The following is a 19,334-nucleotide window of genomic DNA, read 5'->3' on the forward strand; positions in this document are numbered from 1 at the left end:
CCTGGTCATTCAACAAACTGGCCTGCGAACGAACTGCTGTTTGTGTTTGGTCTCACCGAATTATCGATTGTTCGTAACATTGGTAAATACAGTTTTGGTAAACTGTAAACGCTTTCCACCACTAGACCGTCAACCAAATATGGAGCACAGAACTCCGACTATAAGTTGTCAACGTCTAGTCAGGACCATTACCCGTCGACAAGTTCTTAAGACCTAGTCCAGTTCTTCTGCTGTGGATTTTGAATACGGTAACGCCATATTTCCTGAACAGTGCAGCAAATATTTTCGAAAAGACTTCGTGGTTTTTCGAACACTTTTATTCAGAGAGAATGAATTGCAATGTCCCTCTGAATCAAGAAATTCGTTCCAGCATCAAAGTTGAAAGATAAATGTACCGACCACATCTGACGTTACGTCTGTATAGATTAAAAATTTTCGATTAAAGTAAATTTTTCGAAATGCTCAACAGCAGACGAAAATCGGTGACTGGCAAGCGATAAATAAATGACTGAAAACACCGCAATATAGGTTGAATAAGCACGTTCATGCGAAAAAATCAGAGAATAGTCGGTGACATGTGATCCTGAAGGGAAATAGAGGACCGTTTAGAGAACTGCGGAATTTCCCAGGGTCCTTTGCGGATATGGGGAAATAGTGCAGAGAGTTGAAAGAATGAATTAATAAAAATAGACATGTCGATTTGTTCGGTTTCCATGCAACAAAACCCTTGTCCACAAACGACATATTCAGTGGCTATCGATGATGTGACGCTGTGCACCGAAGCTCATACCCGATTGTGAAGCAACCTGGTCTTTGGTGGGACCCATCTGCATTCCAATGACACCGCTGCCTTCCTTCGACATTTCTCCAACTTTGATGTCTGCGATGTGCCGTTGGCCGCCATGGCTCATTCCAGCCTGGCTAGCAAACTTATTGCTCCCCATCTGAAGTCCGATTACATTCTGACCCTCTTTGCTGGCTGCATCAACTTTAATATCAGCAATGTGGCGGGGGCCCCCATGGCTCATGCCGGCTTGGCTTGCGCCCTTATTGGACCCCATTTGCAGACCAAGCACAGCTTGTCCTTCCTTGCTGGCCTGGTCAACCTTGATATCAGCAATATGTCGTGGCCCACCATGACTCATACCGGCTTGGCTTGCCCCCTTATTGGACCCCATTTGTAGGCCAAGAACAGACTGACCTTCTTTACTGGCCGCCTCAACTTTGATGTCAGCAATATGCCGTGGCCCACCATGACTCATTCCAGCCTGACTAGCCAACTTGTTTGTGCCAGCCTGAAGCCCAATAATTCCCTCAGATGCACGTAATTGTTCCTCCGTAAACTCCCGTTTATTCTCGTAAGTTGGCTTTGGACCACAGGTTTCTCCGTTGAAATTGTTCCGTTGGCACTTAATGAAGTAACGCAAAAAGAAGCAGATTGAACTATGTTGGTAGTGTGATAAATCCGAATAGTGTAAAATTGCAAGAAGAACACAACCAGTTTGAGACAACTGGTTTGACAGCAAGATTGCATTTACCGTTCAAACTTTTTAAAAAGCCTATCAGAGTGACTGAAAACGAAAGGAACACAGTAATATTCTGGTAGGTCTTCTTCCAGTTCAGGCATATATGTATATGATGTTTTGTATTACTATATTCACTTGGGAGCTCGCCCTTACCACTCCCCATATCAACAGACAACACCTGAAGGACAAGCTCCATCTTCGATCCACCTCCGTGTGTATACTAGTTTATCTGCTCCTGTGAAGAAATACATATTGGTGGAACAAAGAGACAGCTAGTCGGACGGATGTCTAAATACATTCCGGTGGATATTCTTAAGTGACAACGGCATGCCATCACCAGTTTACTTTTATCCCATCCGGTGATATGGGACCCCATGTCAAACCTGCAACCGCCTTCGAACCTGTTTTCAAAGTTCAGTCAAGGTTGCCAAATGCATCCATACCTAGGATTCTATCCACCGTAGAAGCCAATGGAATAGACATCTATATGACTGAACTTTGTATCCAAAAACGCTTTATAGAAGTGCTGACACTCATGCGGCCAGCAAATAGCATTTTAACCCAAAGCGACTGACTTCGTAGCAGTTTTGACCAAGGCTTCGACCGTTCACTACAGACTTTCAGTCTGAACGATCCCGGTTCATTCTCTTGATCGGTTTTATTCGTTCTTTTAAAATGTTGCCAAACATATCTTTCGGGTGTGCATACATTGGTGCACGAAGAGAATGTGCCTGGTCAGTGTTTTGCGTCCAAAATTTTAACTACTGAAACCTGCCTGTTAGTAGAACATGCGAATCCTCAGTATTCCAACTGATGTTCACTGGTTACGAGGCGCAACCTTGTGACACAAACTATGTAAACCTGGCCAAAAAAGAGGTCACATTAGCCCACTCGGGGAATATTACTCTACCTAACCATGGAGAATTATACTGGAAACTGTGAAAGCCTTCAGTAAGGACTATTTCAGCAAACTGTTCAAGAATTTCACTGCGCTTTCCTTCCACCACACATTTCACTGGTGCTAAATTCCTTCAGTCCTCTCAAGAGGTTCTGTTGGTTTATCTAAAGGAACTGAAGTAGGGGATGGCTTATTGCACCCAATTTTAGAGTTACTCCTGAATACTCCAAAAAAGGGGTTAATTTGACCAAATCGCCGCATAAATAAATCCGGTCCATCAAAGGAGGGGGTTCAGGAAGGCAGTCTAAATGCGGTGGCGTACTTTGAAGCTATCGTATGCTGGAATATCACGACATGTATGACGTGACATTCTGAAGTTTTGTGGATTAGACCAGTCAATACTCAAACTAAGAACGAGTCTTGGGGGTCATACGGCAAGGGGTGTAGTCTGACATTCAGTTGAAATGAACATCTATCAGGGTTCTTTACGTAAATGTTGAACGTTTCAAAGACGTCCTGGCTACACAATCGACTAAGATCACTCATGATATTCCACTGCACTCGAAGATGTTTCCCAAAGACGAGGATACAATCTAGTCTTTTCACAGAGTCAAAAAATAAAGCTTTAGAACCAAAGTCTAAAATAAAATACAGTCGAACATCTCAGTGAACAAAAGAGGAATTTCCCTTGCACCGGGGCTGGACCCACCTGGCGAGCGTAGAAAATGGTTGCCTTGGTAGTCAACTATCAGCACCTCTGAATAGTCTCGTGAAGAAAAAATCCATTCTAGCGGAATGGAGTTGATATTTTGCTAGTGAATATCATAGGTGGGAGACTCTATTGAGGTTCGCATTGAGTTAACCCATTCCTAATCTTCAAGTGACTGTTTAGCTTCACCGGTCCTTATGGTAGTTGGAATTAATCGTATTCATAACCATCGTCATCATCTTCGGTATCGTCATCGCAGCCATCATCGTCATCATCATCATCATCAACAACAACAACATTATCGTGGATAGTAACATCAGCGTTCACAATGACTCAACGTGTGTAATTTTTCCTTGCGAAGTTAAATACTTCGAGAATTTGCATTTCCTGTGATGCGTTTCTACTCACGTCTGGGGAAACACCATCTTTTGTATAAGCGATGCAGCGAAAGTCCGATCGGCTTGTACAGTGGCTCGAAGTATTCATTCACTTAAAGTCGGCTAGTGTAATATACATATTTCGGGATAAGCATCTACGACATAATGTCGGGCGTCTGTATCCAACAGGTAAGCGAACAGAACTGTGGAGAAAGCCCGGCTTAACACAGTCGGTTTCAGTGCCTGGTTAACCTTGCACTTATGCAGCAGCCAAAACAGGTTTTTCACTCCATAATTAGGACCATCTTGCAGAAACTTTAGACTGGTCTTGGGCAGTCTAACAGACATCATCACTTTGGATTGCATGTCATAACTCAGGTCATTTGAATCTGCAATTTGGTTCATGCTCTGTAATTGGTGTAAACATGGGATCATATAATTTCTTCGAGGTAAAATCACTTCTTAGGAGGAGACTCTCTGTGCAGACAAAGTTCTCTCTCCGAAGATAACAAATGCTGCAAGTTCATGCGGAATGTTTTTTAACCTCCCTGGTGAATGAACTATCTTAGGAGTAGCCCAACTGGGGGAACCAATGAGCGTGTTGGGGACCTACAGAGACCACCGTACATAGGCATGTGCGTCCGCATACTGTGCAAGTCGAGTTCCCGCTAGGGAGACTGAACCCATTCCAAATAGGCTGTGTTTTGCAGCATCAAGAAGTACAGCGTTTGAAGTCCTCATTCACTTGCATGAGTATCCATTCTTTAGACTCCGTATGTCAAATGGAAGTTATAGTTTTTGAACCTATTTAAACGCTGTCTCAGCAATGAAATTTTGGGCATCCACGACCTCGACCTCCGTTCCTTACCCGGCCATAGATAAACTGTCCTGATATATGAATTTCAGTCATCCGCTTTGAATGACCTAATTAGTGGAGCCAGCTTTGCATCAGAAAACGTTTGCTTCGAACAGTGTTTGGTGCAAGAATAATCTTGACATTCAGGATTGGGGTGACCATTTGGTCTGGAGGATGCTGCGCAGAACCCGGACCCATCGTCTTTATAGCTTCCAGGTTTCAATTTGTACAGCTGTGAAGACGGCGAAATCGTCCGAACTGAACTCTTGACAATTATGAACAAGTGTGGTCCGCCCGGGGCACGCTTCTCAAGGTTGATCAGTGTCACCCCATTCTTTGCACTTCATCGGTTCGTTTAATCGTCATCTATCAGATCCATGGAAATTGTTTTGTCAATACAGCGGAAATCCATGTAGCGCGTCATCTGATTAGAACTGTGTACATTGAGCTCCTGGGTGCAGGTTGACAAAAGAAATAGTCACATTTGAGTTGAATTGAGCCTCTGCTAAACCAGAAGCCACAGTCAGTGGCCTAACAAGTGACTCCATGATTTTTTTCCATTTTGAAGGATTCATTCGATCCAGAAAGTGGAGCATCTTGATGAAATTTATCTCGTGTTTCAAGATATTGGTCTATCAGCCATTAACTCACGTTTGTTCGCTAGTCCACCGCATGCCAGATCAAAATGGTTTGCCATATTAGACTGTCTTCCTCGGGACCTGACCCAGTGTCTTCAGGTAACCACTCTTCGTTCCGCGTGAGTTGTCCAATCAGTTGGTGGCTATCAAGCTGGGCAATCGTCACGGTTCGTAGTCCAAATTTTGACATCAAAGAATGGCTACTGAACGCCAGTCGATTAAAAGATACTAAAAATGGCAGGCTTTGCCACACCGTGTTTGTTTGTGTCACAATGACCGAGCCAAATGGCATTAACGTGGGTGTAAAATCAGGTGACTTGTGTTAAATTCGACCCAGATTCGGGCAATGGGAAACACGTGATTGATGGAAATACCGTTTGTCAAACATGACAGGCAGTAAAATCATGGTGGATGTGGCGCAACCAAGTTACCTCAGTTCCCAGTTGCAACAGTGTGTTCAGGACCTGTGCCATGTTTCGAGCCTCGTAAAGGTCGACGGTTTGGAAAAGGCTGGTCCGAGGCACACCGTAGGCTGCAGCAGCATTCAGAAACATCTGAATATTTTCCATCTGCGAGGGAAGATACGGGGCGTAATGGTTTTAACACTAAAAACAACCGGTTAATAAGAGGTGATTGAAGACTGAATTCAAAAATATATAGGTTAAATGTACCTCCAACTTTCCTTTGGACACCTCTAAATAATTTTTTAGAGTCCATCGATGAACTTCTTTTTCAGTGGCTCCTGTGTTACAAAAAATTCTCTAGATAAAAGGTTCCCAAAGTGAGAAAAACTGCTACAAATCAGTCAACACAGCGGGAATGAAACGCACCCGCTTGATAAAAGCAACCCATGTCAGGAAATAAACATCGTAGAGGTGAATGCATTTATTGACACGAAACTTCTCGCAGGTTAAGCCACTGCAGTGCCCCGGTTCGGAAGCATGCCATCTAGGCATGCTGATTAGCACCCGGATACATGGATACCAGTAGTTGACAGTCCTATCAGTATCCCTGGTCTCAGTTCGACAATAGATGAGCCGAAGTTTACCGAAAATCACTCATTCGAGATAGGCTAAAGCACGGTAAGCGAGATGGCTCTGAATGGTTCAGTGGTTAGCGTGTCAATCCACTGAATGTGAGGTCCATGGTTTGATCCCGACCTCGGGATCTCAAGGGCTCCTCCCTAGGCTTGGGCAACCTGGCAGTATCTCATGCTCCGTGCTTCATTCAGCTGGCATGACAGAAAGGCACCAAGGGGGTGTTACATATGGAAGGTCATTGCTGTTACCATTATTATTATTGTTATTACAGTAAGCAAACGCGTGGTTTACGAGTTGTGCTCCGAAACGTCACTAGGCGGGGGAGATTTCCTCTCTCCAGGAAGATTCATGTTATGCTTCCAAGAGGATCAATCAAAGGATAAAAGCATCGCTGAACTCAAAGAAGACACCAGGAAACAATATTCCGTTAAAACAAACTGACTGTCACAAGAAATTCAGCAGCAAACTGAAAATCTTCTCCATCCTGTTGAAGATATGAAAGGTGAAAACATGGCGCATATCAAACCGATCATGGACATCCAAGAGTGAGTGTAACACACCCATAAGTTTCCAGTGAGGCGACAAACATCCAAATATTCTAAACCTTGTTACTGCCACTAAATTGGGGAAAATCCTACGAAATCCTGAATCATTCAGGCTTTTTATGACAACTAAAAACAAACACATTTAATATGCTCTGGAAATTTGCGCAAAACAGTATGGAGATGGTAAAATGGATTTTCTCCGGCCTTGTTAGATTTTGGCTCCGGTCTAGACAGAACATCTAGTAAAGGAAACAGGTTTGTAGCTATTGAATAGTCTTTGTTCATAAACACGGATTAGCGTTCTAGTAAAACCCGTGCGTTTAGCTGGACTGTGAAATTGAGATGTGCCGGTACTTCGTACAATCGTTCAGGGTAAAGCTTCCTGTCTCCTGGATTTTGCGTGCTGCCAACCGTGGCGTGGATTGGAAATGTCGATGATTTCCTTCTGAATCGACTGAATGAGAATGTCTCACGTTTCCATCTGCACTGCCAAGGTACCGACGACCGACGTTGAAGTACTACGCAAGTGGGTTTGAAAACCAGTCGGTTTGTTGTCATATGACCGGTGGAAACGCCATGAATGCCACGGTTGCTGTGTATACCCGTGCAAGAGGGGCTGACAACTCCTGGCTTCGGGATGGAGAGATCGGGTCAGAGGATGCATGTCGAGTTCTGACACCCAGACCAGATGAGGGATTACTGGGCGGTGATTGTTCGTGGCGTCATGCACAACATCCCTGTTTATGCACGTCAAGCTGCTACCACAAGTCAAGCAAGTTTTCAGAATTGGGTGACGTTCCAATTTTTTTTAATTCAGTAGCATTTATTGGAAAGCTCAGGAGTTCGGTTTACATCATTTGATTTGAACATTATGGACACGCTCAGTCGACACAGTCAACCTAACTGACAGTCTGTAGCATGTTGTCTCTTTAAAATACTGAGCGGATGTTACAGATGAAGAGTACGCAACCAATGCATCTGAAAGGGCGCTGTAGTTAGAGGTCCCGCTTAGTGTCAATGCAGACATTCCTCGATCTTACTGACTCGTTCGATCAGATGCGTTGGATAACCATTGTTCTTTAGTGATATTTTTGCAGGCGCAATCCCACTATTAGCAATGTTGTGGAATGTAGGTAGCTCGGGTACGCTGTTTGAGTGGGTCACTCAGTCCTGCACTGACGATGTCACCTCGATTGGTAATGAAACGTTTGCAATCCAACTGCCAAGCTCGGTGAACAGACCAACAACCAAAAGCAATCCCACTATAGTGAGGAGTTTTTGCTACTAGTCCGTCTGGCTAGATGGACGTTCGTGCGACTCACCGCTCTTTTTATCCTCACCAAGCAAGCAGATCCAAAATCTAGGTGGATTCTGATTACTCAGTCTGTGACAGACTGCATGTTCAGAGTGGCAATTTTTCCACGAGACACGTCACTCTAGAAATCCAATCTCAAAAGAGTACAGGGGAGATTGGATAGAAAAGGGTTAAGAGGAAACCTTCAAGTAGGAGACAGAAAAGATGTGGCAGAACCAAAAAGCGTCTCACAAACAACCTATTCCGACTCGCAAGCGTGAGATGAAATGCAACAGTTGTTCGCCCACTCCCCAAACTGTTTACAACTTGTTTAAAAGAAGAGATTTCATGATTATACTTGATGTTTGAACATGGAATAATTCTGTGAACTATGTTTCCGAGTGATGAGAGAATGCTGCAAAACATGTATCTCTCTGGGCTCTGTCTGAACCCATGCACATGTCATCCAGTTCAATAAGTGGCCTTTCGGAAACTGATCGTTACATTCAGCAGAAACAAAAATCAGAACCCACAACGGATCATGTATTGAGAAACAATACGAAAGTGGGAATGAGAACCAGCCTGATAACTTACAGGCTTATTTGCTTTCTGGTGTGATAGACACTGGATCAACCTGAGCTTTGTTTATTCCGCTGGAATCCAAAATATTGAATTCCATTTACTAAAGAATCGGTTGATAAATCCTCTAAAACAGTCACAAAAAGAGTGTGATACTAAGATGAGCTTGGTCCTAAAATATTTGTGAATCGCGTGAGACAGGCTTCCTCCCAAGAGGCTCCCAAGATGAGAAAAGCCTAGCCACTCAGACTGAAGTGCTTTTGGTACACATTCCATTTCATGTTCAGTTGCTCATCTGGGGCAGCACCAGGTTATGCCTACCCTAAAATTGTTGATTTAGACTCTTGTAATACTAGTGGTGCCTTCGAATCAATAGGAGAACATGCTTTGGATCAAGGTGCTAATAGTTCGGCTACTAGGATCGGGTATCACCCAAACCACATATTTTAGGTTCCTAAAAACGGCTTCAAATTGTGATCCCTTTGAAGAAACATCAGATTTCATTTACATGTTTCTTGTTTGAAAACCCGAAATGGAGTCTGTTAGACCTGCCCTTTTGGTAAAGCGGCCTTTGGACACCCTCTACATCGGCATCACATGAAGTTCATTTGAGAAGTGTCTCTTTCTTCAGGCTTATGATACATGAGAAGAACACATTGATGAAATATTTGCGTCTATTTGAAGGGGAATCAGGGAGCTTTCAGTGCGTTTCAGCGTAACCTCCAACAGGCCCGTGTACCCATCTGCAAGCTGCTGCCTATAGATCCGTCAGGAATCAGATAATTCATCAGCGAAGAAGGACGATGAACAGCTTATTGCATGAATCACAACCAACAACGCAACAAAGGGTGATCCGAAAGCTTCCTGCCTGTTTGATTTGCTTGTCCCGCAAACGTCTCCGCTTATTTAGCAAGGAAGAAACGCAATGGTCGTCGGATTCATTCGACAAAGCATCTGATGATGATGAAGCTACATTGTTAACTTCAACATCGTTCCTCATCGTCCAGCTGTAACATCATTTCGGTGCCTGGCTGCCATGCCAACCGACGAAAGCACGAGGGCTGAGATGTCGCAGTGATGTCCAAGCCTAGACAGGAGCAGCAGAGATGCCGGGGTTATGCTTGAACCACACGATGTGGCTTAGTTGTTTAGGCTCTAACTTACTGATCGAAAGGTCTGTAACTCTAACACAGCATTTCGACCGCTTCTGTCAAGGAGTGAAAAACTTGACATCATTTCAGCCCTCGAGTGGACTGCAGGCTGTGTTTATTCGAAATGTTACCTTCCGGTCAGTAAGTCCGCGCCTTAGCCGCTGAACTATTCCGGGGAAAATACCCGGTTTTATTCCCAGTAAGGTCACAGAACTATTGCTTGGTCGGCTTTCCACAGGTCTGCGTTTTCTCAATCTCACGAATGTCAATCTTCTGCAAAGTCTGGCGGACAGCACTTGTCCTCACTTTGTCTTCACCATCGTCGAATAAATGCACACTCCTGCAGAAGAAACTTCACACCCCATTACTTAATTCTTCACTGTGGCCGAAAGCAGTGCCATAAGAACGACAGATGGTTGCGAGACGGGATCACATTACGGGAGAACATTCCGATGAAATGTCCGGAAACGCGAGTCGATCATCCTAAGTTTCACTTGTTCACTATTTTCCATACTAAGGTTTATTCACCCGGTCATGAAACTGTGCTATTGTATCCAAGTTATCAAAGAACAGATTGACCAGTTAGCTGTATTCTTTGGCCCGCCGGCACAAAACCTATCGAGTTTGCCGTGAATCACTCAAAGAAGGTGATCACGTGTTTATTCCTACATAGGTACGGTCTTTGCTGTCAGGTCCATCTATAAATGTCAATTTCCACGTGGTCTCATTAAACTTCCGTATTCCAGCGTACCATCTGGTATGTTGACTTTGTGCATCCAGTGACTGAACACGTGATGCGGACGGCTACAAGCAAGACACCGCATATGATTTGACATCCGCGCTCCGAGAGATGAACGCCATACAGGAAAGAGTCAGAATTACGGCAAACAGTCAGGTGAATTCAATTCGCTCAGGTGAAATACCACTTCTGAATAGAAATGAAGGGACATGCAAACTGAATAAAAAAATGTCTATACACAAATCAAGGGTGGTGAACAAAGAGAATACGAATACACCCATTTGCATTCCAGATAAGTTTTGATGGGGGACTCATCTGGAACGCAGCTGAAAGTGCTGCACCAGGCCACCTCAAGTTTCATTTGGTACGACATTTCAGTATCGCAGTGCATTGTATAGACTAACACACTACCCATAAGGTGAGTGAAAAAGCTTCCGCAATTCCCTACCGGCTTTGACCTTCCTCGGGACTGATCAGTTGGACTCAGTTTTTGAGTTTCTGTCAAACGTATGTGTCACTTTAGCTTAAACTACCCGAAATTTGACAAATACATCGTAAGCAACAGATTCACCTGGAACTCGGATATCTTCTTTGAACACCAACTTGACATACAAAAAAGTGTATTAGTAGAGACAAAATAACTTTGCGATTAGGTGAACGTTATGACAGAAAAGAGTTAAGGAACCGTACCTGTTTGAAGGGAGCCGACATTGTATTTGCTTTGAATGGACGTTTCTGGCGAGCGGCCTCTGGTGGAAGCTGTGTTGTACCTTCGTACACGATATTGATCAATCTATTTTTACGAGAAAATGATGAAACATTTACACTGGAAAATGGAATGCAATGGGAAAAGTTTACATGTTTTGTGTTTGCACTCGATTCTGATTCCTTGAGGTGCAGTGTGCAATGGGAATCATCCAGTCTATGAGAAATGCGTCATATCACCCATTCAACTTGATTTTCAGCATCTTTTTCCAACTTAGGTTAGACGGACCTTCACCATCTATCAAACAAACTGCCCACCTGATGAATTTTTTTTAGCTACTTGTGACTTGGTTTACACATAATTTTGTATTGGAGAAGGGATCTGTCCAAACTGTGTACAGAGATCAGAAATAATACAAATGACGTCCAGACCAAGCTGGCATTCACGACTCCTTTCTTCAGTCTATTCACGTTGTCGAAGAGCCTATTTCCGCTTCAGACATCATCACGATCCACGTAGGTTTGTGGTTGATTCGTGTGTCGGATATTGTGAAAGTCTAAAATAATGGGAGCAGTTTCTACATCTTCGTATTTCAAGGATGCAAAGTATTTCACTGTACTGCCTGACTCATCTGCCCCCCCCCATCTGCAAAATGAGAGTTCTAATTCATATTCCGGACTATTATCATTTGGTTGCGCACGACCCATGACAGCTTCCACCTCACATTGCGATTACGAATTTGCGAAAAAATCCGTCCATAGAGAGACTAGACAGAAAGTGGTCCACCGAAATTTCCTAATTCATATTCCGGACTATTATCATTTGGTTGCGCACGACCCATGACAGCTTCCACCTCACATTGCGATTACGAATTTGCGAAAAAATCCGTCCATAGAGAGACTAGACAGAAAGTGGTCCACCGAAATTTCCAGATGGAGCAAACTTTGTGGCTTCTCTCAACATACCTGTTGAAACACAGTTTTTCGGCCTGATCGGCCTGATCATTGTACTATCTTTCTGCTGACTCAATGACCTACCAAACTGCTCTCACATCGAGATTATAACTCCAACAATCGAGATCATCGAAATCCCCAGAGGTTGAAAACGTGGCCATCAGACATAGAGAACCCAGCTGGAGGTTAGCTATTGATTAGACTAATCGGTCGACCGTAATAGGGTTTTACACCTTAAATGCACACAGCATAGTGACATCCAAGTTTTAATTTATGAAGTGAGTGCAAAGGTAGAAAATCTAGAAAAGGGATAGTCTTCATCGCTCGTCAAAAGCCAACATCCTCTTGAAGAATCAAGGTTTTTGTCCCTTGGACTGAGGTAATATAAGCAATTTTTTGAATAAGAAAAATAATATACTCAATTACATTAAACGACCGCCTGAAATAAGTGTCTGTGTTTCATTTATTGCAGGTCCATTTGAATTACTTGACTAACGGCGTGAACAAGACTCAGCGTTTTAAGGAAATCTGTGCAACACCAAAAATTTCAAAAGTATCAGTCAAAAGAACGTCCTCTGTGGCTTCGCAAGACGAAGTAACTCATAGCAGTACAGGAACTTATCAGAAATCCACTAATTCTGTGAACTAAGTTATCGCAGCTCAGACTATATTCTCAACGTCTTTGATGAGATTTCTTTTAGTCATTGCCTAATACAAACCGCGTTTTCCAAGGTCGAATCCCCTTAAACATGTTTAGAGTCTAGACAGGTTTCATGGCACACTTACTTGATCAGTGTCTGACCATTCTTGAGACTAGCACATACATTTTCTCTGCCAAGCGGCACATTGTCTCCGGTCAGTTTATTGACCCATCCGATCGCTTCTTGCTCGCTAGCGGCATCGTACTTACTGTTCAGCTAAACAAAAAGGAAGAAATCAAAACATGAAATAGGGAACGTTTGTTTTTATGTGACATTTAATTTTCTCGTGAAATGTAATATGGTTCCAGGATTTTACTCCAATCCAAGGTGAAGTCATCCAGAAATCGCGAATTTCTGATTGGTGTACAAATTTGTAGGACCTGACACAAATGTAAAACCTCGAAAGCGGAGTTTACTATTCACCTGACACAAAACCGCTTGTAAGATTGCTGAAAACTGTTTGACATTCCAATAGCTATCTTTCCTTCTTGGGGCAGATCAAGCACGCATAGTTCCAGGATTTCCACCAAGCGAAACCGGTAGTGGGTTGTCGAAGGGTTTTCAGCAACATTACAAGTGCTGTTGTGTCAAGTAAATATACTTCGATACCTCGATTACCAACTAAAACATATGAAGACCCTCGTGCAACATATTCATAAGAGAATGATCAGCGGTAAGAGATTCTCTTAGGATCCACTTAACCCCCCTACAAACAACGACTTACTTTGCAGAAAAGTTCAGTAAACTTGAAATGCAATGAAGTGCTTTGTTCGAAAAAATGTCCTCCAGGATAAAATCATCCCGTAGAACCAAGATGAAGAACAATGTATTCCAAAAATGACCTCCTTATCCTAAAAAGACTACATTGTAATGGCGGTTTTCCTCACGTGAAACCACTAGGACATTCTAGCTCTAGTACAGCGGAGTTTCGACGTTGTGTGTTTGTTAAAGCTTCCTGTCGGAATATCGATCAAAGGGAATGAAGATGAAAATCTGCCTAACTAACAATCTATCGAGTCCACAGTCTTAAGGAGAAAAATCTGTATATATGTCTGAACTTTGTGTTCGTTTGCTCAACCTTGGAATCCAATTTATTCCGTCTTTGTGTAAGAATGCATCTGGTCTGTGAAGTGTATCTTCAGTACTGCAATTCTTATTCGAAATTGTCTTTTTGGGCTAAATGACAAGGACTGATGATCAAGAGAAACCCTTCAAAAGGTCACCCTATCCTGCATTGATGTTCTGAATCTGATTCATTCCCAAGGGAGAAAAATCAGATCGTAGTTTGATCACTGGTTGAATTAACATGCATGTTGGGAAGCCCGTTCCTGCTTAAGGTATCCTTCGCACAGACATTTCACGAGCCTCTGGAATTCTACCCCCCCCCCCTCCACTGTTAAGCTAACACATCAACTTAAAGCAGGCGTGCCCGCAAAGGTTCTCAAGTCCAGGTTACGTGTTACGACTGATGTGATTGGCCCGCGCGTAGTTGAAACATCCGATGCCACGTTGACGAATGACACAGACGAGTCATGGGATTGCTGACAGGTAGCATGGCAGGTATGCATTTGTAGTGAAGAAGTTGGGGAATAAAGTGTGTGAATTTAAAATCTTGATATGGTTACATACTAAAATGAATGGGACGAATTTGACGTACAGAAAATGCTTCCTTTAGGATGTCAGGACAGAGCATACGACGAAAAGTTATTCAATCGTTTTGTTCGGCTTCTACTGTATATTCAGGTGGTTGTAAACTTTGTTGACCAGACGATAAAATCCCCTCGTCTTGTTGTGACCAGTAAAAATAGTAAATGCATCGTTCACCAATTTTTAAATCTTATATCCAAGTGTATGCTCCAAATGGTCCATAAGTAGGCTTGTGTACACCGGTTCCCATAAGCTCTCCATTGAGACACTAGTTGTCTGTCTGCCCTGCGTACCGTTCAGTAAAACTACGCATCATTTGCACACCAGAGTGGAAGTTCGAAAAAATTCTGCCAGAGAAAGGATGTTTTGTCTAGTTGGAAATAAAATACAAGTCCTCAACCACAAGCTAAACATAACTGGGTCTCTCAAGAGCCAAGTCTATGCCTTTTTGGTCATGATAGATGAGCTCCTCTCTCGAAAAAAAGTTAATGTGACTTCAGAAGATTCGTGTGGCGAACTAGTTCTTCGGGGACAGATGGACCTTGTGAAAAACTTGTACTCATCACAGCCACGCTTACTCGCCACATTCTATTGGTGTCAAGCAGATTCAGTACGAAACGACATTTTACGCATTATTAGTTTTCAAAACCGCTAGGACAGTGGACGTAACTGATGTAGTACAGATAGTTTTTTTGCGCTGTGTGAGCCAATTTGTACCAAGACCATCCAGTTTTTCTTTTACTGACGGCGCCATCTGTCATACAAACGATTAAAGATGGGAACTCTTTTCTACACTCTCAGTAGACACTAGACACTAGGCACTTCGCCTAGTCGTTTGAATTCCACGTCAACGGGGTATCTTTCCACCGTTTTACTATTATTTCAATTTTTCTTGCTGTTCCTTTTATCGTGGATTCATTTAATTATATTTTCCATCCGGTTGGGTAGTCATTTTGTCACAATGCCCTACTTCATTAAGGGTCTGTATGATTCCTTAACTTTGTGGCGATCCCCACTGTGTTACTCAGCGTGGCCAGCAGTACACTCTCGATGGCACGACAGGTTCGAATCTTCAAGTAACTTGGGTGTTGGACAACCTCAAATAACCATAGGAAAGCTTGCACTTCGATGTTTTACCTAATCAAAGACAAAAAAGTCGATGAATTGCAGTAACCCTTTCAATACTTCGCACTAGTTTTGCAGTTCTCTAGGCCCAAGGTTCCGAAAACGACAATGTTCACCTGATGAAACATCAGTACTTGGATTTATTAACTTTTGATGAAGAACCCACTTGCTATTTTAAAATGGACTGAGTAAATGGCCTTATAGTTCTTTGGCACCAGTTTATCAGGTGCCTGTTCATTAGAAGCATCATTGCAAGCCTATACTCTGATTAACCCGTAAGGCTTTAAGGCTTTGTTCAAATCCGTCTGATGCACCAGCTACGAAGATGAAGTGTTTGCCCCCGATCCCAAAAATGACCATCACTGAGTTGGGAGGATAGAATGGTGGTATCGCCAAAATGCAGTTACATAGCATTATAAAATTACTGGAAAGCCCCTCTGCAAATATCACATACTTTGCAAAGAAAGGAGGGAAATTTCAAGTGAACTTGAATTCCTTTGTACACATTTACATAGGGTTGATTTGTCTGGTTTCTACTGCTAGTATTATTCCTAAAACCAAAGTATGTACAAATCATTTATTCACAGTTCATCCAGTCGCAGTTAGTTATACAAAATGCAAGTGTGACGAGCATTTTTTTACGCATGAATTTAAGGAATAGATAGATCACTCGTCCAAATTTGGTAAGCTTGTGCTGGCCGAAAAGTCAGTAAAAATTTTCTGCACTGCGACAAAATCCGGTGAAACGCTTGAACGGAAATTTCTAACAGAACTCCAGTTATTACTGTTGGATGACTGTGAGACCCTTTCTAGCAGCAGATTGCTGCTTGATCCTTTCACATTTCAAGCCATATACGTGGGGTCGAATTTTCACATAGAAAAATCTACTCTGTGAACCACTGAGCAGGGAATTAAACAATTGCTAGTCACTCCAGGAGATTAAACAAGACTGTTGGCTGAATACTCGAATTCTATTCGGCTTCACAGACAATCCCTCTAATGACAAATACTGAACAGAGGAAAACAGAAGGAAGTCAGGGACCCGAAGTATTTGCAGGTGAGGTCTGCTGGACCATAAAATCTAGATCATGATCTAAGATGGCTGCTGGTGGGACATCAATCGATCGGCTGCGTTCGACCTCACTCCAGCGGCGCGGGCCCGTATTACTGGGGCATCAGTAGTGGTATGGGTTAAACAGGCTCTAGCAACTGCCCTCTTCTATCATACTATCGCACAACCAACGTGCCAACAGAACCTATGGCAATAAATGCGACTCGGGCAGTTTTGTCGACTTCGAATTTGACCAGAACAAAAAACATGGCCATCCGCGGCGAGGGCAGTTAGGCTTCGAACACATCCATAGTTAATTTTAGAAAAGCTGAGCTTACCAAAGCAGCCGACGACAGAAAGGAACATCGAAAACACGGATTTACTATGCCATAAAATGAGCTTCAAAAGTACTGGTCAGAGAGGTCTTTTGACTTCCATTTTGTTTTCCTCGGAAGCTTGGTCAACCAGTTGTTAGCCTTTGAAGCAGCTTAGTGTAACGTGTAGTTGCACATCTATTACAGTCATCATAAAAAGTGCGGAACTGGGTTTCCCTTAGATCCAAAGTGTTTCTGATCGGCAAATGCCATCCATATCGACTGATGTGATCGCAATAGATAAATACCCAAAAGCAGCTTGTAATACTTTCGTCCCACGATCACAGTCATGGACTGGCCTGGTTCAGAGCTTGGTGGTGCTGTGGAAACTTAGCCACAGACTGGCCGTTAAAATCACATTACAACACCTACGTGTTGTTAGAACCCTAGCACTTCCCCTTCTCCTATAAAAACGCGCATTTTTAATATTTTCCGACTAATTTGTAAAAATAAAAATAGTAAATTTGGGTTCACTTAGAACATACGGTCTCCGATACGTCGGGGACTAAGCCGACCTGATGAGGTCCAATAAAGTCGAAACCAGTCATGGGCTATCAAAGAGGATTCAACAACTTCATAAGTAGTATGCTATGTCTAAAAACTAGCGAAATTTCGCCTCAAAATTTTGGGCACAAGTATATCCATGTCAACAACACGAAAACCGGTTTTGAGGTTTCGCTAAAATTTCTTGCAGAATAATAGGAACTTACACTCAACCCCGCACTGACAATGTCACCTTGATTGGCGATGAAACGTTTGCAATCGAGCTCCTAAGTACGGTGAAAAGATCAACAACTAAACTTACATGATATATCGTCAATTCAATGAGAAGATGTGTTGCGATCCCAAACTGATCGCAGGTAGTCAATTTAAGACCCTAATTTTTTTGTTATGCACTAAAAGAAAGTGCTTTTCAGTTTGACTGAGAGTTATAATTCGATCGCAAACGTTTGGTTCAAGTGGTCATCTCGATGTTGCGATGGAGAGTTCGCTAACAACTTTCATTTATGGAGACCGGGTTTCTTAGGGGTCTGACACTCCTGTTGGTCCCGGAACTTTTCGAAAATTTTTTGGTGAGTGTGCTCGAAGAGATGGAGCGAAGCTTTCAGCCAGCCAATGGACGACCGTCAGGGGATAGCAAGGAGGAATAACCCCAGTCCCAGAAACGAAGGAATACCGCTAGCCGCATCCACCTGTCCAATTTTCCGTCAAATACGCCAATACACAGACCAACTACCTTCGAAATAGATCATTGTTGCCACCACTTTAGCTGACCTGAAGAAGTTTCAACCGCTAGTCACCCTTGTAGAACTCAGTGCCCTACTTCGCTTGAGACTTCAAGAAATCGATTTAAAAGTTTGAAAGGCTCCAATAACCAGCAACTCCTTACGACACTTGAAGGAACGATGATTTAGAAGAGAACAAGGTCGTGTCAACCGTACTGATATCTCGATGGAGATGAACGTTCCCAAGAGTGCAAGATTTCTGTGCGCAACGAGTTGGAGATAATGAGTAGACATTCCCTTACGCCCAGCTATCTATCATGTTCGAAAAATCACAACCTTGTAACCAAATGTGGGCCTGTCGTCCATGCCTTTGCCACTGATGAATGTGTGGGACAGGGCAATGACAAAAAAATAAATTTATGAAAGTCACTCACCCGGCGATTGACCTGAACATCCATACCCATATCCATCATGCGATTCGCCATTTTTGCGAATTCTTCGTCAGTGAAAAGTTTAGTAACCGACCGAAATGAAGTGGGCAAACCAGCAGCTTTGGGTGTACTTTAAAGCGGCAGTCTAATCAATCAGCCGCAGTTTTGCGCGGCGCGACCAATCACATGGAGTCATCTGCACCTGGAATAATTAGACAGTGTGAAAATCGATCCGCACCGCAGAACACGCGTGGCTAGACACCCAATTGGGATAGGCTGGGGGAGAAAGCAACTTTTAGCGTGGCCAAAAGTGTCTCGGGAGGAGTGGCCAGCCCAACCAACGAACAATGAAACAATGGGATACACGTCCCAAGCGTAGCAACACGGTGCAATCATGCCTTTTGTTCATGGTTGCTAAATTTTCACTATGAACGCTAGACAATGGTGAACCAGTCAGTTTTGAATTAGAATTTAAGAAGCAGAAAAAGTGCTTTCCGTGCCCAAGTGATGACGGGCAAACAACTAGGGTAAAATCCTCTAGAGAGTTTTTTCAAGGAAAATCGTTTCACTTGGTGCTCATGTATCGCTCCATCATACCAAAAAACTTGACGCTTTACGTGCCCGATAGAAGTCGTTCAGTTGTAGCACCTTATCAGTGCTTTGCTGCCGTGCCAAGAGAAGGAAGCAGGAGGGCTGGAATAGTGCCAAGTTGCCCAAGCTTAGACAGGAGCAGTCGAGATGCTGTGGTTGGGTTCGAACCAGAGAACT

At 43.1% G+C, this 19,334-nt stretch overlaps 1 protein-coding gene across 1 annotated transcript; it reads right to left on the reverse strand.

The window, feature by feature from the left end:
• Positions 1-297: 297 nt before the first annotated feature.
• Positions 298-18,744, reverse strand: T265_07140 (hypothetical protein; the record flags this gene model as incomplete). The annotated part of the gene is made up of 5 exons (XM_009172584.1): positions 298-1,409; positions 5,436-5,573; positions 11,043-11,145; positions 12,798-12,928; positions 18,570-18,744. 5 exons carry the CDS (start codon positions 18,618-18,620, stop codon positions 747-749), a joined length of 1,086 nt encoding a protein of 361 aa, XP_009170848.1.
• Between the last annotated feature and the right edge of the window lie 590 nt (positions 18,745-19,334).

Source organism: Opisthorchis viverrini (genome assembly GCF_000715545.1).
Source record: "Opisthorchis viverrini unplaced genomic scaffold opera_v5_159, whole genome shotgun sequence".
NCBI lineage: Eukaryota > Metazoa > Platyhelminthes > Trematoda > Opisthorchiida > Opisthorchiidae > Opisthorchis > Opisthorchis viverrini.